At 41.2% G+C, this 23,315-nt stretch overlaps 1 protein-coding gene across 2 annotated transcripts in view; it reads right to left on the bottom strand.

Moving 5' to 3' along the window:
- Positions 1-23,315, bottom strand: part of NEGR1 (neuronal growth regulator 1) — a 224,834-nt gene that overhangs the window by 42,178 nt on the left and 159,341 nt on the right. For both annotated transcript variants that reach the window (XM_082053835.1, XM_082053836.1), the window contains exons 5-6: positions 9,401-9,521; positions 5,379-5,530 (exon numbers count right to left, since the gene is read on the bottom strand). In XM_082053835.1, coding sequence (XP_081909961.1) covers positions 5,379-5,530; positions 9,401-9,521 — 273 coding nt within the window. The remainder of the gene's footprint in view (positions 1-5,378; positions 5,531-9,400; positions 9,522-23,315) is intronic.

Genomic DNA, 23,315 nt, shown 5'->3' with positions numbered 1-23,315 from the left:
CAGCAGAAACTTTGGATACAAAGGGAATATCCCTGGAGAATAAATTTCTTTCTAGAAATGTCGAAGTTGGTAGGCCAGGCAAAGCTATTGAGCTAAAACTTAGCAGAAACCTGTCGCATATCCAAATACACTAAAATATGATTTTTTTCTCTTTTTTTAAAGAAAACAAAAAAAGAAGGAAAGGAAACTAAAGCTTGCTAAAGTCAGAGGAATAAGTGCACACAGAAACCTTTAAGGCATAACAAGTGTCATGTCAGGAACGTGGCTGCTGCTCAGGTGTCAGACCACATCAAATCACTGCTGCAAACTAGTGGTGGAAGGGGACCTGTCCCAGCAGCAAGCCCTGGCCACCCCGTCACCACTACTGATGGTGGTGGTGGAAACACAAGTTTGTGGCTACATGAAGTCACTCATTTTGGATCATTCATTGCTCGTTTCAGGAAAAGCTTTTATGACCTTGGAGACAACCATTTTGCCATGGCACTGCCCTTCCCTCCCTCTGCCCTGATCTCATTTCTTCTCCCTCCTGAGAAACTCCTGTCTCCCTTCTTCCCAAAGTGACCATGACAGGTGGAAACTGGTTTGAGTCGCAGTAAGAAAATGTTTTGTTTAAATCCAAAGGGAAGGTCACCAATGGGGGAAAGCAGAGGGTCACTATGGATCAAGGGGAGCAAGTCCAACACGTGCCAGGAATGATGACCAGCACCACGAATGTGCACTTGCTCGGATGATGGAGGTGATCTCTGAAGCCCCTTAAGTTCAGTTTTTCTTTGATTTTCATCACTGGGCACAGCAGGAGGTGCTGCTAAGAAATTACCATATAAAATGGTTGCCTGTCCCCTTAGTTAGAAGATGTGTCTTAGCAAGGCCATTGTACTGCTCTGCTGAGACCCTCTGGGTCTCTGATGTTCCAGTAGACATAGCCAACGCTACACCAGTTATACATAGTGCCACTGAGAAGCATGCATATTATTATATGTTTTGTGCAATTTACAATGAGTTAATTTAAAATTTTTGACTAATATTATTTTTTTTTGTGTTACAGACATGAAACTTGATGTATTAAAAATATTAATACAGCAGTTTAATTAGGAATCTTTATGTAGGAACCAGGACACAATGCAATCAGCACATAAATTGAGGCCATGGTCTGACGATTCCTGGCATGTAGAAATGTTTGAAACAAGATTATAAGCGTGTTGCCCTAACCATAAGTTCACAGTTGGATGCATATTCAATAAAGTAGTTCTGTTTAGCTGCAGCAATTAAATTAGCACAGAAAATACTACATCTCTCACACACCTTGCTATGCTCCTTCTCCTTCCAAATGTCACTGCTGACCTTTTCTGCAGAGTTATTTACATTTAAAAAAAATTACTGATAATATTATCTAAGACTTCTGTATAAATCTAAATGTCAGTAACATCTGTGGATCTTAAAACCAGCCACTTAAAAAATGTAATTTCTTTGGCAGCTGTTAGTAGTGGACATGGATGCTTCCTCAGTATTACAAATTTTCTTAAGACAGGTACCACTTACCAGATGAGGCATTTACAACATTCCTAAAAATATGAGGGAATGTATAGGAGGTGCTCTTTAGAAAATAAAAAGAATCCCTTTACTTAAGAATAAGCACACACCTATCTGCTAGAGAAGTACTGATTATTTTTATCTCCTGCAAGCTGGTGGCTTGCGGGAATTCAGAATTTTGTGGATGGCGGGTCTTTGAGGGACACACAGATATCACACACATAGCAATGAATGTAATGCCTCTATGAACAGTCTCTTAAGTAGTTTCATAGTTTCTATACATGCAAAGATTAAACCTACATACAGACTGAAAATGTGAGATCTCAACAGCCACTCAGTTTCCTGAGCATCATCATCTCCCCAAAGGCTCCACCTTTATCTTCATCGATAAAACGCAGGAAAAACCTTCTGACACTGCTCAGTTTTGATAAGAGAAAGTAAGATAAAATCCACTACCGATTCTGGCTCCTGGACAGGAGAGTGCCAGGACAGGGGACATCTTGAAATGAGGTTGCTGCTCTAACAGCCATAGAGACCGTCTTGGTTTTGGCTGCTTGAGAAAGAACACTGAATAGATCTACCTCAGTGCCAATGGTTAATGATAAATCCCTCCCCTCGCAATGGCCTTGCAAATTTGTTTGTAAGAAAATGCTTTTTGTCTTAAAATTGTGATAATTTAAAGGCAAAATAAAAATAATCAAGGGCTATTCCATTCCCCACAGGCTCCTCGCCCTGTAGATGGAACCTCTTAACCTGGGTACCCACCACCACATCTCGTCTCCTGGGTGTAATGAATCAGAGAATTCATTCTTTATTTACAGGAAAGGGCTATGTTCTGCAGTACCAGAAATTCTGGGCAAAGGCAGTGCTAAACATCTGATGAATTAGGCCCGTAGATGGCAGGATGGGACTGTCCAACAAACACTCCTCGTGCGGATGCGATAGGAGGATCACGTACTTCAGACACTTCCCCAAAAAAACCCACACTTTTAGAATATACAGAGGACTTAGCCATGAATAATTAGCAAATTGCCATTCATTATTAATTTATTGGAACCACTGCTTCTCTGCATTTTTCCCACAAGCCTCAGTCTTTCTATTTTACAGCTGCTGAATTTATTATTAATAGCGAGATCTTAGACATTGCCACCAAGTCTTCAGTTAGGTGGGTGATAAATTGCTCTACGTTCACAGGATCTGGGATGTTTGTAACTCTCCAGACATGAGGTTCTCCTTCACACTGACCTGCCCACCTGTCCCTGGGACAGAAGTGGCCCTGGGTGCCGTTCTGCTGGCTCCCAGCAGCGGTGGGAATGTTCTCTGTCCCCTGCCCAGGCTGAGCAGCCCCAGCCAGGTACAGCCCTATCCATCTCCTTTGCTCATCCCCATCACAGCCACACAGTGTCAGCTTTTACTTTGTCCTGACATCCCTTCACCCACTTCACGACTTTCTGTTGGCTAAAAGCTGCATTTATGGATCACTGAAAGCCAGAGCCCTCCTTGTAGCAGGAGAAATAATCCTTTCTCTGGTATCCCTGAGTTTTATATCAGCACAGGACGCAGACACCAGTAACAGAGAATACGCTCAGCCCTGTCCCCTAGAGCAGCTCCAGCTGTGCACAGCTGTGATGCCATTTATATGTTACATAGGGATGTGCAAAGAAAGAAAATACAGATTTTCTAACTCTGCTATAAACATTTTTCTTTAAAAAAACCACCCCAACAGCAGACAGGAACAGCCAATTAGCCATTATTTAGTGCTGCGGGGCCAGGTGCTGGCCCTGACAGCGAGGTGTGCAGGCTGTGCTCGGGCTCTGAGCGCTCCCGCGTAGCTACGCGTTGCGACAGCATTTTGATAAAAAACCTGTATTTTTGCACACCCACGGTGACTTTGCGGGGGCAGCAGCGGGGCAAGCGGCAGTGCCCAAATTGGGTCATTAACAGGCCCTGCGCTAATGATGCTGTTCCAGCTGCTCCACGTCTTAGACTCCATTGCACCAGTGCAATTAGTGGTTTAAAATACACGCTGAAATAAGACATCAACATCTGACTTTAAACATTTGTCGAGGAACACGATGATCAAATTGTGCTTAACCCTGTATTTGACTATCAAATGTCGCAATCAGCCTCCAAGTGCTAATGCTTCCCTACACATACCTGACCAGTGCAAATATTCAGCTACCATTGCCAACAAAATAAAACATAAGTAGTGTTTCACAAGAGAAAATCCTCTCTGAAGGATTAAGGAGTCCATACTTAGTAAATGCCTACCCTGTGATTTGATTTTATTTTATTTTATTAAGTGATACTCTTTCTAGGAAACATTAATGCAAACTATGAGCAAGTGAAAAAACTCCGCCAAATTATCTTCATTCCCAACCGAAATCTAGCTCACCACCTTTTGGAAATCCCTCCCTGTATTGATTAGATTAATAAAATCATAGTATGAAATAAGACATTGCATCCTAGTCCTTCAGTCAAAGCCCTGAGCTAGCATCACGCTCGTATTTCATTCCGTGAGGTCAGGATCCAACCAAGATTTCAGTATTTTCTCTAGGCCTGTTCTGCTTCACACATCCCATCTTTTTCATGATGGGAAACATCTATTTTTATGATTTGTAACAATATACTTAGTACGTATATGACATTTTCAACCTCTGAATCTCAAAGTACTTCTTAAGAGTGGCTACATGGTAGCTCAACAACTTAAAACTGATGAAATCCTGGCAGCAACTAAGATGCAAGTTTCACTCTGGTCTCTCAAAATGAAACCAAACCTTCATTTTACCTTCTCTGAATTGCAAATACACCAAATATGAACTGCTTCTGGCATAGTATTACTTGTTTTTACTTGCATTTGCTGTTTAAAATAAGTGTAATGTTGCTTCCACTTCGTTAATGAATTCTCAAATATTAAATAAAATACCAGCAAAGGCTTCATGCTATTTTTGGCTTATTATGTCTCTTCTGCAGTAATTTAGAATATCCTGATAATATACATCATATAGGAAGTTTCATGGCTAGAAGGCAATGGCCCTAGGATTTCAGCAACCAAAAATCTGCATTTCCCCTGAATAAGGAATATCTTTATGCAGAGAAAAGCATGTAGGATATATTCTAAGTTTTGTCTTTCAGTTTTATCACTATGAGAACAGATCAACAGCGAAGTTCAACTACGAACATTTTCAGATGCCACTAACAGATGGCTGGATATTCAACAAATGTGAAATATTACAAATTCACAGATAAAAATATCTTTCCAGCAGGACATGCGAAACCCATTTTAAATAACATTCATGCTAAAAATCTCAATGCTTTGCCGATCACAACGCTGATTATCTTTTTCCTAAAGATTTGATGTCAAGTCCTCCACCACTGCTCTGTATCAGAGGCCAATGACAGACCGACCTGTAAGCAGGTTTGTTCAGCTCAATCCAGTCCTTGAAACCAGGTGAAAAAGATTTTAACTTTATATACAGTGATGCCTTAGTGATTTCTTATTGCTATTCTGAGCAGCAATATTTTGTCATGCTAATTCTGCCTCAATACCATGACGATGGGTTGGCTTTAGGTGTTTTTTTTTTTTTTTTTTTTTTTTTTTTTTTTTTTGTAGTTTCGTAACTCATTGATACCCTCAAAATGTGCCCTCACCTTCAGAACAGAAACCCTTCTGCAGCACAGAATACACAACCAGATGTGTTATTTCCCAGCCCTGAGGAACACAGTGGTATTTATATGCTTGTGAAGAAACCAGGAAAAAAAAATAACAAACTAGTTTTTTTGGCTTTTGACTCCATGTATGTGGAACAAACAACCATGAACATTCGCCACATGTCCACGTTACTTACGGTTGAGAGGCAGGCTGGCATTGGTCGTCCCTAGCTTGTTGGCAGCGACACATGTATAGTTGCCAAAATGCTCTTCTGTCACATTGGTAACAGTAAGAAGTGATCTTGTACTATAATTTTTAATAGTAATTCCTTGTTGACCATTGATCAGTCTAGAAAGCAAAGAGAAAATTTCTGTAACTCATATACCATAAGCAACATATTTTCTCTCTCTTTTTTTAAAAATTATTTTTATTTTTTATTTTTCTTTTTTTTTCCAGACCTATCTGGTAGCCCAGTGAGCTGTTTGCGAGCTGCCAATGGAGCCTGTCGAACTCCACTACCACAAAACCACAGTGGCAGGTGAGAGAGGCTACGGGCAGCGCTGAAGCTGAGGAGTATCGAGGGGACAAAGTTCTGCCTGTTTGTCCTACAGCCCAAAGAAGATGAAGTCTGACACGCACAGCCCTGCCTGCCCATAGGATAAACTTTCGGATGGGCAGCTTAGTTTTTAAATACTCACTACAGTTGATTACTCTTATTCGTTATATTTCACATAAAGAGCAGAGTTCTGGATTCAGTATACAATTTTTGTTTGATATGTTGAAAGATACAATCATAATATCCTGGGAATGAACGCAAACTTTCAGTGTTCTGTCCTAAAACTTTTCAAGTCTGTCATTAATTGCACTTCTGCATATTATGGACTGAATATTTCTCATGACACCTCTGCTCCCGTTTAATCCCCACGTGCCGCACACATGGGGGTTTCTGGTCCCTGGTCAGTTTGTGCTGCTGTGCAGGACCCTACGGGGACATCCCACAGACACATGTGGTTTTGCAAGAAACATAAAAACATGGGATTGAAATGCCTGGTTTGGGGTGAACAGCACAGTTAGAAGATTGATCTTATTGCCAGACTTGCAAAAGGCGGAAGTTTGTCCTTCCAACCCACACACGTGCTTCTGTTCTAAATCTGTCAGTGTCCATGTTCTTCCTGCCTCTCCCACAGAAGAACCCAAGAGTCCCTTCCTTCCAAAGCCAACCTGAAGATTTGTCCCTGTCTCAGCACAGCGGATCAGCGTTGCATCAACTGACACCAAGAACGTCACCTCCATCCACCCCTTGGACTATAACTGCGCTTTGATCTACAGCATCTCTATTTACAGCTGTAAGGTTGTTGCTTTTTTTCTGTCAAGAAAACAAAGGGTGTTGGAGTTTCTGCTGCCCCATTGCTGTGTCCCTGACAGTGCAGCAGCAAAGCAGCAGCAGAGATGGTGTCACTTCCCCTCCATGTCACCTTCTCTGCACGTCCCTGCAGGGAACTGGCTGACACGGGGGGGCAGAACTGGAAATGGAGTAAATGGAATCCGATAGATATGCATATCAATAAGCCGTGTAATTAACGAACCAAGGAGCAGGCATTAGTTAGCATAAACTCAGCAGTTTTGAGGATTTCCATTTGCAGTTGTAAGAACCAGATGCTTTTACTTTTAATTAATTACTCCCATGCACTGCTCTGTTTGGCTTATTGACTGAACATGGCGTTTATTACTTGTCTGGGTTTTACTAAGTTATTTCTCAGGCTGGAACGGCATTTTAAGTTGTGTGCAGCCACCCTAGACGTCTCTTTCCCTTCCTACTTTGTACCGCTGGCTATAAAGAACAGTGATCTCATTTTATTCCAGAGATTAAGCCTGCGCATCCAAAGATCATGCGTCAGTACCAGCCCCCAGAGGTACCTGCCTTTGGTTCACATTTGAATACCTTCACCTTGTTAGAATACATTAAGACAATATAATGAGTTTTGTTATTTCAAATGTAAGTCTTGTTTGCTCTGTCAAAGATAATGGAATTAATATTTTTAGATCGATGACTTCTGGGTTTCTTCCCTTGGCTGTTTAATGTCAGAGATGTAATTTCTGTGTAACCCTGTAACAGAACCTACTTGAACAGCTGAGAATTCGGTGTCTGGAAGTCAGCACAGTGAAGCTATTCTCCTCTCCACAGGGAATCCTTGTACAGCTTTAGAAACCACACACTTTTATAATTTTAAGATTATTTTATGAACTTTACAAACTTTTCTCCCAAATTTCCAGTCCTTCCCTAGCTCACTTACATTAATCTAAGCAACAACAGTTTACAGCCCCCAAAGGGTTGTTTCTGTCACTGAACATATACTTCGGGTTTCTGATGTAACTCCCACTTCTCTTTTATTCAAAGATCCATCTGGATCTACAAAAAAAAAAAAAAAAAGGTCCTAGTCCAGGACTAACTGATGAAAATGGGATTCTCTCTATTCCATTAGCAGAAAAAATAGCAGGGTGTGCACTCCAAATATATGAATTTAGCTTTGTAGTATATCTGCAAATTATCTGCTGAATAATGTCCATGCTACTCTGAACAACCTATGAAAGCTAATTCTTCTCAGTTTGCATTATAACAACATCTGAGCTGTCTAAGGCTCATTCCATCAGCCAAAGGCAAAAGGGAAATATCGGAGGGAAAAACAACATGTGTTTTCCTCTTTCCTGCCATCGGTGGGGGTTTGGAGATCCCCACGCCTTGGTAGTCAGGCCTGGCCAGCACATCCATCAGCAGCAGTTTAATGGAAAAGGATGTCCTGCCAGATTTCACATCACGTTTGAGCAGTAAGACACTGCAGAACAGTGCATTTCTGCTGATTATAGGAAGCTTCAGGTGATGCACCAACCCAAACAGAAAACAGAAGGCATGGCTTTGGTGTCCTGAAATGTTCTGCGTGTCTGTCCTGCTGCTGTGGCACTGAATGAGCTCAGGAAGAGAGGAACTGGCCAGCTTTATAAATATAAAGGTGATTATCATGCTAATTGAATCTAGAATGGTAAAACCTGCGCTACAATACTTTCTAAATAAAATGTTTCTGCTCCAAATCCTCCCTCCACGTGTACAATCAATTTTGCATCTTTGGAAATAGGATTGAGCTGAATTTTGCCAACAGAAGAAAAACATTTACTGTTGTGTATAGTAAAGCTCAATTAAATTGTTTTAGAGAATGCTTTTAGTTACAATAGTTATGACTGCTCTGAGAATTCCCGAAGGAACAGGAGCAGCGGATGCTCAGGAGGGAGCAGCTGGCCAGGGAGCAGGGAGCTGACAGATGGCTTTCCTTGAAAACTGGCCATTAATATTCTCATGTCAGCTCCCAGGCTTAATGGGACGTTCAAGCTGAGAAACCCAGTGCTCAGAAGCCAGGAAATTCCAGGAGATAGAAGGTACATATGGACAGTTGCTTACAAGGGAAAATATCCACTTGCTTTTGCACAAATATGTAAACTTCACAAAAACAAGTTCTTAGATAAGACCAGAGCTGTAGAACAGAATTTCCTATTAAAAATGAAAAATATCTTCCTGTTGAATGAACTGATTTTTAAAATAATGACCCTACAGAGATGCCTGGTATCATTACATGGCACTGACGGCCTGAAAGTGAAGCCAACTGTGACCAAAGCCAAAGCACATGGTCAGTTTTGGGGTTTCAGCAGACCCCCTTAGCGGCTGTGACCCGCAGCAGCTCCAGGCAAGTCTGTGCTCTATTAACCCACGGCCTAGAACGCGAATGGCACAACTGGGGAAAAATTCATGTACAGTAAGGTTTGGCTGAAAGTCGTGGTCATGAACCAGCCTTCTCACCCTGACACCTTTAGCAGGAACACCTATGCAGATGATTTTTTTTTTTTTTTTTTTTAAATAACCTTTTAGTAGACTATTGCAGTGCCTTTCTTATTATTGTACTTAAAAGGTTGTAATTACTAAAGCATGCTTAAATGTTAGGCCCATTATTGCAATTACCACTATCTCAGCCCAGCCACAGACAGCCAGATTACGCCTCATTTTTGAGCACACAAACCAAGACCACAAGAAAATGGAGAAATTCCCTCAAAGCCGTGCAGCACGGCTGTCGGGAGCCGACACCTCCATGCACCCACTGGCTAAAGCTTGGAAGGAATTTTGGGACAGATTTGTCCCAGATTTGGGACAGCCCCAGCCCGCTGGGTACTTACTTCCTCTCTCCTTTGTACCACTCAAAGACCGGGGCAGGAACTCCTGCACCTTCGCACCGAATCAGTCCGTTCCCTCCAAGCACCACACCGCTGGATTTAAGTTCCTGAATTGTGGGGGCAACTGAAAAAAAAGAATTGTAAAATGGATATTTGCATCTCGACAGGCAGATTGTTTAACGCCGTCTCTCTCCAGCGCACTCCGTGTCACTCTCAGCCTGGGGCATGTTTTCCAGCTTGATTCACATTCAACCGTGCTTGCTTCCAGTAGTGTAAAAATCATCCCACACAGCAGATTCTGATAGATATTCTGTGTGTCTGGTGTAAAAAAAAACATAACTGAGACATGAAGAAGTAATAATCCCATACTCAAAAGAGATATTTTTCCAACTCAGGTACTCAATGTAAAGTAACACCCCAGGCCAGGCTGGATGGGGCTCTGAGCAACCTGGTCTGGGTGAAGATGTCCCTGCTCACGGCAGGGGTGGCACTGGGTGAGCTGGGAAGGTCCTTCCAACCCAAACAATCCTGCGATTCCATGATTTGTGTTAGTGTCATACGAGATGTATTTAAGACCTTAGAATTGGAAAAAAGCACATGGTGCCCCAACACTAGTGCCAGCTGAGGAGTTGCGGGTCCAAAGCCAAGGGAACATGTCCAGCACCACTCATCTTTTGCACCATGGATTCTGCAGACCCCACAGGCTCAGGTGGCCTTTGAGATCTTATTTTGCACATTAAAAGAACAAACCTACCTTTGTAATTATGAGCCAACTGTAAATACCATGCAACAGCATGACTTTTCCAGTATTATATTGCATATAGGGTTGTTTCAGTAAATATGTTTTGTCTTTTTAAATAGTAAAAATTGTACACAGCAATAAACATGTTAAGCTTAGAACCACACATAAAAACAAAGATATAAAGCATAGTCAGTTTTCCCAGTTGCCAGTAAAAGCCAACTGTAAGCTGAAAAGAAAACACCACAAATTCCTCAGGAAAGCCATTATCAAAGGAAAGGCTGAACAACAACTGCCTTCTCCCTGGAATTTCTTTTGCATTGTCTGTTTTTAAACAATAATTTATGTGCATCGTAAAAACTCTATAAAAACCAAAACAGAACTTATAAATAAAAATCTACTTATTTTTTCACAAGCAGTTTTCCAGATGTTTCTCTAAGGTGTTTATGTCCATGTGAAATGCTGACTGCCTCTCATCTGCTTCTGTCCCCATCTCACCCATTGTGCCCTGTGAACAACCAGCATTTTTACAGGAACCAGCCCCACCAAAGCATCATCAGAGCCACAAGAGAGCAGAGCTAAGGTTCCCCCACAGGTGTCACCTCCATCGCATCCCACCGCTCACTGTCCTTCACCGGCCCCAACAGCTGCTTCTCCAGATGTGTGGGACATGGTGTGGGAATCCAACTGGCACATCAACCCCACACACTCAGCACTTACACACAAGTCTCTGTGTTTAACAAAACCAGACGAGGATATTTCAGGTGGGATTAAACACACAACTGGTTCCCTCTTACCCATCACTCACATCCTACAATTTCCCACAGCTGGCAAACACACCCTCTGCTTTCAACTTTCACTTCACAACGATTACATCAAACCAATCCACAAATCCATTAATTTTCAGCTGGTAACATTAAAATGGATAATATAACCAATTTGTATGTCTACTACTCCATAATCTGCACAGGAAGAAAACAGATTTTTTTTTTGTTAATCCATAAAAACAACAGGTACATGTAAAGCTTACTCTGTTTTGAGAAATGGCAAGGTGGCCATGGTTTTAAACTGTTACTTATTTTGTCCCCAATGACATGAAGAGCAGGACTAAATTTCTCCTTGAAGAAAACATTTGCCCATTTCAAGGCTTGGGTGCTCATTATCTCAGTCCTCATTTATCTGAACAAACTCAGCCTAGAAGTAACTGTTCTATCTCTCATTTCAGAAAACACATATCCCAAAATGTACTTGTTTTCATGTTACCTGGAAGTCCTCTAGTTCACCATATGTAATTCAACTATTTTGGGGGACAACAGACAGAAATTATGGTAGAGGAATCAAGATGATGCAGTGGATTTCAGTTTTCATCACCTGACAGTTGAGTTTAAGCTATTGCCACCTCATTGTTTCCATCCCCAATGGAAAGATGCTGGGAAGATCTACCTTGGCCAGGGTCTTGTCCTGTGCAAGAGCAGAACTGTGACCACCCATGGATTCCACAGGGTCTGCATGCCCCTAAAGAGCTGGAAATGGTTCTTTTCCCAGCGTTTCTCCACATCACCATGCACAGGCTCCTTGGAAAGCTTTGTAGTAAGAGGCAAATATTTTACTGTGTTATGCAAAGGGAGAGGATTTTTTTTCCCCTAATTCAGAGTGGGTAGGATTATTAGCAAAAACCCCCTGAGTTTGAAATTAATGCATCACACTGTGTGCACACTACATAGACAATATTTAGTTTTCATGAGCTAAGCAGAAAGAGCAAGTAAGAGACGAGCACAGGCCTGAGTTGTGTAGAAAGATCTTTCCAAAAAGCATCACCTTCACACTTCTCAATGTGGTCTGCCCACCTTTTGCTTGGGGTTTTAGGGGAGTTTTTGTTTAATTTTGCTATTTTGGTTGTTTTTTAAATAAATACAGAACATCACTGGTAATAAACACAAAAAGTAAACAATCCATTAAAACATAGTTCTTGCTGATGCTTGCTCAGGTGGGAGCCTTGGGAAGGGGAAGCTGCTGGATCCCAGCTACAAACCATGATTCCTGGCTTTACTGTCGGGCGAGACACAGTTTTGTTTGTAAAATACTGAAAAACTTCTGAAAGTTTTCTTATATTTCCCTTTCAGAAGGATTTCAGCTTCTACTTGTTCAGAACAAAAGTAAAAATCAATATTCTCTGCTCAAGGAAATCCCCGGTTAATGCTTTGAAAACACAAACAGAAGAAAGCTTAGAGTCACCATGCACTTAGATTTTTCATTGTCATGTTATTTTCTTCATTTTAGCATGAAGGGAAACTGTGAGATGCAGGCTCGTTTCTGGTGCAGTGATTTGCGATGTGCTGAGCCAAAAAATGCACCAGAGCCCGTTGCTGTCATCGGTGTGGGACACCAAGCAACTCCAGTTGAAGTTACCACCAAACACCTGCTGCAGGGTTTCTTTGGGAAAGGAAAGGGACAAACACATGCAAAGACATTCTCAGGCCTCCACTATTTCATGTGTTTTTAAAATGTTTTTCCATGTAGTCATTTTTGAGTGGAGATCTGTGATTTGATGTGATTGCTGTCAGTCATGCCACAGTTGTCTGTGTTCTTATGATGCTGGGGCTGCACGTGTTTTCTGCTATGTAAAGATGTTGAGGTTATAATGATCACAAGGAATATTATCTTGATCTAAATACATATAATTTAACAAGAGGAAAGGTCACATATTACGCTAACAAGGTTCAATTCAATTCTGCCATCACAGTAACCCAATGTACTTTAATTTTTTGGTGAAGAATCCCCCTGACAGCCAGGCTGCCCAGTACTGTGGGGATGTACAAGAACAGCCAACCGCCCAGGAGAAGAGAGGACAGAGGCTGAAACATCCCCCTGTAGGAGGGTATAATCAACATACAGAAAATAACATGATTTTTCACCAAACAGATGCAGCAATGGGTCCCCGACCCAATTCCTCCCCTATGACGACACTCTGAACATCAGAGCACAAGTTCTCCCCCCCTGATCACTCCCACCTCATTAGATCCTCCTGCAGCTCTTCACAACTTGTTTTATTTTCCGTTGTATTGCCAATAAACTCGCCAACCGTTTCCGGACACCCTTCCATAGGGTGCTGTGGACAGCACTGGCAAATCGCTGCTTAGGGAATCAATAGTAAAGATAAATATTAACCATCTAGAAAAATTCATTGATCAAACAGATGCTGGCAAAAACCCTAAGTGGGCAATAAATACAAATGGACACAAGTCTAAAAGGCTGATGAAAGTTTAAAAAGGTAAAAAGAAAATTCAGCTCAAATAAACCTTAATTAAAGTAATTACAGCTGGAAAAAATAGTGGGAAAATAAGAGAAATGTTGGCCAAAGATTCAGTGGAGAGGGAAACCCTTCACAGCCCCAGAGAGCTCCCATGGGGAGAATGGCACTGAAAAGTCAGTGTCTTACAGAAGATGTCACAGTAAAATGTAACAGTAATGTTAACAAGAACCTTGTGTAAGTCTAATAACTTTAAATGTATTTGTCATTTTTATATCTCCTAAATAATGGTCATATAAAATAACAAAGAAAAAAAAATATGATTACATATATGTATCTCTATCTGTCAGCAATACTGGGCTTTTGCAACTCTTCCTGCAGCAGATCCTTGTTCAGTTCTTTGCCACAGTTCAACCCTGCAGAGCATAATACTTAAAAGAGATGCTTAGTTTCTGACTTGAAAATAAATTACTGGAACTTACTTAATATCAATTTCTCAAACAAGTGTAAGTGCTTTGCTGGGAAAGCCTTTTTGTAATGCGTGCTCAAGACCAGGTTTAACTGGGGTTTTACTAATGCTCTTTTGCGTTTGTCTCTATGTGAAATAGCCCAGGAGGTGAGGCTGTTCTTGACCCAAAATATCTATTATCCCCCAAAACCCAGATATTTATGTATTCCCACCAGAGGGACCTGACCCGAAAAGCATGAAGCTTCAAAAAATATCCCTATCAAAGTCTCACGTGATGGTGCTGAGTCCTCATCGTGCTCCATGGTTTTAATGAGAAAAACGCAAAAACTACCAGCTTCGCCTCCCACTCCTGTGCTACACGAGCTCTACAATTATTTTCTGCTCTGTTTCTGCTCATCTGATTTCACCAACACGTTTGCATGAGTCAGGCGGCTGTGCTGGGAAACCAAATTTTACAACTTATGTTCCACCCAGAAACGCAAAAAGTGTTGCTGAATCTGGTTTCTGTCCCAAATATTTTCATTTTGCTTTTAAATGTCTACAGGAACAGTTAAAACAATGCCTGCAATACACTGGCATTCAGGCGGGCACAGAACGTATGCAAAACCCTCCAGACAGAACAGGTTTCATCTTTTAACATTTTAATGAGCTTCAGGTCTTTTATGCATATTAGTTATGTTGCCCTAATTACTCATTATAATTCTAATGTGCATTTTATATTTAATTACAATGCTTATAAAGATTTGGTGTGGACAATAAATTATTATAACTAGCATGTGCATAATGATTATGAACTGAATTTATTAACTTTTACACTAGCTTTCAGGGCTGGCAACTTCCAATTTCACCTTTGTGATTAACCATATTGTCTGATTAAACTAACGTTTTTGTGGCATTAATTGCAAATGTCAAAAAGTCTTTTATTTTTCCAGTTTTCATCCGATTTTAATTTGGCATCCTAACATAGTCTTTTGTTAGTGAAATTGCTCTCTAGTGTGTTAAGATATAAGCTTTCAGGTGAGAGAATGGGTTTTCTGAGATTTGTTTTCTGCCTCAGAAAAACAGATACAACCAAAATTAAAATATATTCATAAATATATATATATACACACACACGGTGTTTTACCAATACAGTAACAAATCTTTACAAGTGAAAAAGTATTACTTGTACTTCCTATACTTAAGAAGGTCTTCCAACTGTCTAGTTTACTTAATTTTTCTAACTTATTCCGAGTGGCAACCCTACCTATTCCCAAATTCATGGAGTGGTGTAAGAAATGCCTCGTCAGATCAGAACCTCCTCTAGTGTGTAGCAACATTCGCGAGACGTGCCTTTAACAATCCCTGAGCTAAACAACTAATAGGCTTTATTTTTCCCCCCATCTTTTCTTGATGACTTGTCACAAACCACTGAATTCTGTGGGATCTTGGTGCTCCTGTATACATAAATTTTATATGCAAACATACAAGGTGTCAGTAAGAATTCAGTTCATCTCCTGCTTTGCAAGATGCAACCCAACATCTTTTGTGCTTTTCCCTTTCCTATCCAGGACTTAACCAATACACTTTAATTGTTGATTCATTAAACAATTCTGTAAATCCTTTGCCCTGTCAGAGAGCAAGCAGATTCTCAAGCATTCCCCATGTGTGATTTGACATCTCACAGGGTGTGCCAGAATTTTGTGCGTCTCCCTCAGCTACGCCTAAGGATTGCATTATAACAGAACATCAAAACCCCTGGCTGCTTTGTAATTTATGGTTTTGAATATAAAACCTCCCAGAGTTGAGAGGAAAGCTTAAAATCCTCAAGTAACTGTTATGTAGGAGAAGAAAAAAAAAAACAAAAGAGTGACAAAAATAATACTTAGTAAATAATAGGTCAGCAGACAGGAATTCTGAACAATGTGTTTTAGAAGTATTTGAATGGCAAGAAAGAAGAGAGAGAAACTCAAGGAAACATCCCTAAATCAGCAAAGCAAACAATGACTCCAGGGAGCTGTGTAGCAAAATGCAAGTTTTCCTGGCCATCAGCTTCTACCTAACTGCTTCATCTATTTAATCCTCCTATTTTCCAACAAAGCATTTTTCTGATCACATTCCCCTCTAAGACAGCTCTGCAGGTGTATTTTCATCCCCTGTGACACGAGTTCTCTGGTGTGGTTTGTCCAACACCATCGCACTCGCCCTTTCCACGAGCGTGACTGAAACCACCATGAGCAAACATGAAGCAAAGCCTGCGTTTGCATACTAGACTCGTTCCTAATTTAGAAGGAACAGATGCACAAAACATAAAGAGCGATATGAATGCTCAGTGTTTGACACAGTTTGATACGGTGGAGTTGGTTTTAATCTTGCATTGGCCCATGCAGCTTGATTCACATTTAACTCAAGTAAAAGTCTTTATAATGACTTCAGCGGGCTTTGAAGGAGGCCCAGAAAGATCTGCAATAAAAGAGAATTTCACAGTTTTTAAAAGAAAAACAGTAAAAAAAACCCCCACAACTTGACAGAGCACTAGTATAACAAAGACAGCTCTTGTCAGGTAATCCCTCTTTTTATATGCTATTGCTCTTACTGCTGTAATTTGAGGGAAAAGTTGCCATCGATACTTTCTCATCAGCAAAGAATTGCCAAGTATCTGTAATTACCTGAGTTGAGAGAACAAACTTTTATGTCTCGTGGCATAAAATATGATATCAACAGGACCCAGTAGAACTGCTGATGGTCTATTTTGAAACATCTGAAGGAGACCTATTGTAAAAGGGTTTCAAAACTTCAGTATTTGCTCATCTGGGAAGCTCTGTGATGAAAGGCCAGGCAGTATCTCCTCAACTAACAACTGCGAGGCTTAAACATCTGGAAAGATAAAGATATTTTACTCCATGTAAGGTTGCTGTTGAATATTGCGGTGCTCCCTGTACAGGAGCAAATGCCCATTGTGGGGTAAAGCTGGAGGACCAGAGCTGGTTTGGGAAAGTGATGTTTCCATGTGGGACAGGGGCACCAAGATGGCAGGGGTGGGAGGAGAAGGATGATATGGGAGCTGAGCATCCTACCCAAGCCAGGCTCACCTGCTACCCCCAGGCACCCGCATCAGGAAACCTTCCCTGACAATTCCTGCTGGAAAAGCTTCTGCAAAACTTACGTGTCCTCGTGTCAGCTGGAGTTCGTTTATCTCAGTGATTTATACAAACAGTTGTGCGGAGGTGAAGGGGGAAAATGAGTATCAGCATCCTGGATTGGTACTAAGGAGCGAGGAGGAGGAAAGGGGACGCTCTCAGGCACCTGCTGCCAATCCAGAAGGAAGGGCTGGCCGGGAGCCTGGGCACTGGCAGACAGCAGCGCTTTTCCTTTGCTATTTCTCTCCCTCTAAGGAAGAAAAAAGCAATGGACTTCAACAAATTCCAGGAATTACTAAGTAGATATTTTGGCAGCCAAGCTGAGGAGAAAGTGAATTAAAGCAAGCTGGTAGTTTTCCAAGGAAAGAACAGTTGGAACGAAAATGCAAGTATTTCAACATAGGCCAGAGTGCAATGAGAGACCTGCTGGAGTCCCACGGGAGCACATCCAGGAGGCAAAGCACAAAAGCAGATAAGTCCAGCACGAGACACCCAGGGAAATGACAAACTGTGCCCTGCATCATCAGTATGACAGTTACCCTGCTGCTCGGACCACTGAGACACTCGTGATGGTGTTTCTGTACTGCCACCCTTGTAGCTGGACCCTCCTGAAAGCACAACACAGTCACCAACCAAACACCTGAACACAGAACAAACCCCGGGGACCCGTGTCCCTTCGGCCTGGCAAGGAGCCTTTTGGTGATTATTTTCTAAATATTTTTGTATCCTCACCATGGACATTTTGTCTCATCCATATTTCTCACACTTGTGCCTGTAAGTGCCATGTGTCAAAAGCTTATGAATCTCAACACATGACATCTGCCTTCCCCAGCAATAAATAAGAATTAGTGAGACAGCGTGATTAGTTGTTGATGAGTCCATGGTAGCTGTTACCCTCCTCAGGTTATCTCCCAGGTACAAACACATCTTGTTCCAGTTCCAGCCTGTGTCTGGGGACTGGAGACATGCCAGGGGACCGCCAGGTCCCCTGAGCAACAGGCAACCCAGACCTTACCCAGCCTTTCTCAGGTCTCAGAAGTAACAACTTCATCATTGTTTGTTTTTCTGATGAAGTTTGTTATCTTCTTCTGGTGAATTGAGACAGCGATTTGCTTATGGAAGACTGTTCTCTATCTACTGTAGGTTCAGCTTTACTTGTCTGTTCTTGCTCTCCAGTCCTGGTGGCCCACAGGTGACCAACCTTCCCTTCTTCTGATGGTGGGGCAGAGAAGCAGGAGGAGACATCTGACGAGTTGCAGTGCTGGGAAGACAGGCCAGGACCTCCCAGAGGTGCTCTACAGATGCATTTTCTAGTGCAAACCACCTGCTTCACGGGACACTAGTGTGGTTTCAGCCCAAGTACCAAAAGTTCAGAAAGGCAGAAACAATTTGGATTAGCGCAGCTGGATAAGACAATTTGCTAAATATGCAAGACAGAAGAAAAAAGGAATCAGCTCTTCCCTATCTCCTTTATGGGCCAGGCAAGCAATAATTAACCATAATTGAAGCAAGAGAGATTTAGGTCTGGTTAGCTATTGCTGGAAAAGATTGCTTAAGGAGACTATCAAGGTGCTCTTTTCTCTTAAAATCAAAAAAGAAAGGTTGACAATTTGAATACTGGCATCTGCATCGGACTGCAGCATCAGCCTGACTCCTCAGTTCCTCCTCTGGGTTGAATTTCTGTGGTCTCTAGAATTATTAAGCATCAGAACAGTTCCTATAATGACAAATTCCTTCACTCTTTTCTGCAGATACTAGTGTTGTGTTTAAGGTTATATGCCATTTTTCAACACAATGGGGAAAAAAAGAAATTATATTCTCCTCAGGTTGTAATAGTAATGAGATCTCCAGGTTCATGCTTAACTACAAAAACGAGGTAAGTACTAAAACTGGATTTGAAATTCAATATAATAATTCAAAAGACTGAGGTAGAACTTTTTTGCAGAAAACTTATCTTGTACACCTTGCATCTGATTTGATATATTCCAGATATATAACAAAATTTCTAGGTGTACTCACCAAAATGATATTTCTAAGGACAGAACTCATTACTACTGTATAATAAATGGAAACATAAGTCAGAGTTAGCACTGAACAGATTGTTTGGGGTTGCAAAGACAGCAGCTGTCACAGCTTGACAGCTTTCTTGTTAGTGAATCAGCTTTACTGACAGGCTTTTTGATTGAAAACCACTGTTCACTGACAGTGTGTTATAGCTGATATACATATGCATCTCATGAAGAATGAGAAAGAGCCGTAAAAGGTCTAGAAGCTATTGCTCGATATTAAAAAGAAGTGAAGTTTACATAAAGGGGTTCTGGGTTTCTGCCCCCTCCCCGGTAATCTGCGGCAGATATAAGTGGATAAAACAGGACAAACCGCACCGAGATGTGACAAGTCACGTGCAAGGTCAGGTTAAAGTGGTTTTTCTAATGAAAAGCAATAAACTCAGAAAAATACCAGTTGCTTTTGAACACTCTTAGGAGAAGTTTGTGTAATTGAAAACTAAGTTTAGAAATAAAATCAGAGAAATGTGACTCTGACTGGGGCTTCCCAAACCTCCTACTAGCCCAAAGCAGGGATCTGCTGGAGCAGATACATCCATATTAATTGAAAAAAAAAAAAAAAAAAAGAACCTGTTTACTTTGAGTCACATTTTTCTCTTATATGCTGCATTGGTGTCAATGGCTTCAACTGGCAGCTCCACGGGAGCATTGGCTGCTGCAAAATATCTGTGCAAACCCATCCCTGCACTGGAAACATGGCACCAAAATCATTAACTGGCTGTGCTAAAGGAGGTATTGTATTGAAATAAATGCATCTCAAGGCTCTCTCTCTCTCTTTTCCCCCGTCTGTATTTATTTATAAGATTTTCCATATCAAGTAACTTCTTCCATCTCAGCTCTGTGGCATTTCAACAGATAAAAGCCAACGAACTGGGTGCAACAGATATCATGCTTCATTCTGAGATCATTGCTTAAAACCAAGCACACAAGATGCTGGGCTGAGGAAGACTAAAGCCAAAAACAATGAGAGCCATTTAGAAATACCAGAAACATCCAGGGTTTTGCAGTTTGTCCCTGATGACCATTTATATCCTTGTTACAACTGCTCATTTCCAAAGAACGTCACGCATTTCTCAAGAAGAGACAACAAATCACAAGTCAACACTTAGGTGCAGAGCTGACTTTACATGAGATATCTGAAACACTGGGAGTTCCCCACTTAAATATTTAATTTCTGCATTGAAAGATAATTCCTGATTTGTTCTTTTCCTTGAGATTCTCTTTTGCCATCAATAATACCAGGTGCAGAAGCAGTGAGCACCTGGATTTTGAGACATTTGATATTAAACAGGATTTTGCTCAAAATACACTGGAGATAGTGCATCTTCAAGTGAATTCTTCTGAATTCCTTCAGTCTAGAAATGCCTGTCTCAACCTTTGTGCCTACTGTGTGACAGGTACCAAAGCAGCTGAAGCATCATGGTCGCTCACGTTCCTCACTTTGGGAAGCGACACTGGATACAGGGCAGAGGTTCATCACAAGAGCTTGTGTTTGCTCTACAGCTCCAAGGTCCAAAAAAGGTCACATCAGCCTCAAAGTAGTTTGTTTTTATTTGAGAAGAGACATAAAATATGAAGAGAACCAGTTTTATGAATCATAATGCCTGAAGAATGATGTTGGCAATTTTTCCTTTCTTTTGTGTCAACAGCACTGCTTTCCTTTAAACTATAAAAGCAGAAATATTCCTCCTCAAAGCTCCCCTAGCTCAGATCCAGCGCCTGCACCACACACTTCTAATACCAGCCAAATTGCAGAAGTTATTAAAAACTAATTTAGCAATCTCACCGGGGGACAAACAAGTTGTAACAATATCATTCCTGTCTTATCAGGGACTGGATGTGTTGTTGAAATGCCAAATGTAGTTGGGGCAGAAGCCACCACAGCCGTGCCCACACACTCACACGTTGTGCTGAACAGATTTTATTTGCAGAACCATTTCAAAGCAGCAATGACTGCTACTGGAAGAAAAAAACAAAACAAAACAAAAACACACCTCCCCCCAACTAAGCAAAAAAACACCCTGAAAAAACAAAATAAAAGAAACCCAAACAAAAACAACAAACAAACAAACAAAAAACCAAAACAAGAACAAAACAAAAAAAACCCCAAAACTGACAACAATAAAACCCCACAAAATCCAAACCAAAACCAAACCCCAAGGGCTGGAGAGTTTTGCAAGACTGACACACTGCTCAGACTTGTCTGTTCATGACCCCAGTTGGTGTCACCAGCTGCACTCAAAACTCTTGAAACTGTCACCTGCAAGTGCGACTAAGTCTTAGACCAACAGCAACAAGGAAGACTACAATTACTGGGAGAAACATTGCTTTACAACACGTTGACTATTATGAGAAATATTTTAAGTAATTGTTTTTGCTGAAGAGCAATCTGGGCAAGTGAACGCTCCTGGAAGCTGAAGAGCTCTCCATTAATTTTGGCTCTCATTTGGAGTCTGACACAGCCTGCTCCGTACTTCAAATTGCTGCTTGAAATGCATAAGCTCTTTGGAGATGAGTCATCTTCTATTAAGAATTCAATTTTCCCAAACTGTATTTTAGCTGGTATTTAAAGTAGAAGCACCTGGCTGAGGAGCTTGCAGTGGTTTGGAGCCAGGAGAAGGCATCTGCCCCAGGCAGGAACCACTTGTAGGAGGGCTTTTCCGCATCCCTACAAACACTTCCTTGCTTTGCATCCCACCAGGTTTGAGGGGGTTAACGTCCCACCTGCAGATGTCAAATTTTAGCACATCTGAGGACAACAGCGAGCTGCATGCTGACCCTTGGGGAGCAGCCCATCCAGAGGAACACGGTCCTGCTGATGCTGGGACCAAGGCAGCTTCACTGGAGTGGATGCACAGAGGTGTCCAAAATCTTACTGCAACCTTGTTTTGACTTTAAAACAATAGCACAAATGGAAAAGTACACACAAGTTATAAAAAAACCCCTTCATTAATTTTTTTGCATGCACTTTCACCAACAATGGCCTGAAGCCTTTCCGTTGTGTCTGTGCAACAACCATCAACAACATATAGTTAAAAAACTTTCACTTATATTAGAAGAGCTTGTCATGGGTGCTCTACAGGGTGTTTCAAAAAGGTGGACCCAATTTGAAATCATTATATCTTTGAAACTGGGTCCACCTTTTGGAAACACCCTGTATTATTTCTCACAGCACAGTCTCCCAGAGATGCATAAACATAATGAACAGCATTTACTGCTATACCATAATTATACAATATGTGGACATGTAACTACTGGAAGAGTGTAAATATGTGCAAATTAGTACAGCTATTTTTATCCCAAGGACTTATTTTCCTGGTGACAAGGAACAGAGATTACTTTCAAATGTGTAATCATGGCAGTCCTCAGAATTAACCACTGCAGAAATGACAAATAATCAGCATCTATAGGCTTCCGAAACAATAAAATCCAGATTTGAATAATAGAAATAATTTTTAATAGCTAGGTCAGACACGCTGCTTACGAAGAAAACAGTACTTGAAAATGGATTTGTTTGCGTATTATTTAATTGTGCTAATTCCTCTGCATGGTTCACAAATTGGTGTTGGAGATACTCTTCACACAGTGAAGGGCAAATGTGATGTGGTTTTGGTGTCTTAAACTCTTAATTTGCCTTTGCATCCAAAAGCTGGGCCATTACAGCAGCAATACAGGTGTTACACTGGAGCAGCATCTCCTCGTCCACCGAAGGAGCCAAACTGCATCCTTGTTCTGCAGCTCCATGGGCCTCTGCTCAACCTGAGACGTTGACCAGGCTGCTGTCCTGACACATCTGCATTGCACCACGGGCAAATGGAGGATGCAGCCCATGTTCCCCCCAAAACAGCCCAAATATCACTTGAGGGGGAAATAAAAAACATAATCACTTGGCAGAATTAGGCAGAGATTTTCTTTAAGAAGATGAAAAATGTACTCCATATCTGTCAGGGGGATATTCTGAGTAATAATACTCTAACTTCTTCAAATACAAGCCCTCGTTTCATGTTGCCAAAGCCCTTGATTATGTGCTGTGGCAGCAGAATGCCATCTACATGAAGGAGCATTATAATCAATTTTGTCACGCTTCAATATGAGCAGTGTTTTTCAGAAACATGCAATAACTGCGCAGCAGTTTGCAGAAAGTAATGGTAAACTACGACACCACAGAAAGAAATCAATGTTAATTTAGGAGCCAAATTGCACTTGTGTCAGAATCTTGAACTATATTGTTTTAATCTGACTGCTGAAATGTTAAAATACCTGAAGGACATAAAA

The sequence above is a fragment of the Streptopelia decaocto genome (assembly GCF_964273445.1).
Source record: "Streptopelia decaocto genome assembly, chromosome: 5".
Taxonomy (NCBI): Eukaryota; Metazoa; Chordata; class Aves; order Columbiformes; family Columbidae; genus Streptopelia; species Streptopelia decaocto.
This window is presented reverse-complemented; position numbering and strand designations above follow the sequence as displayed.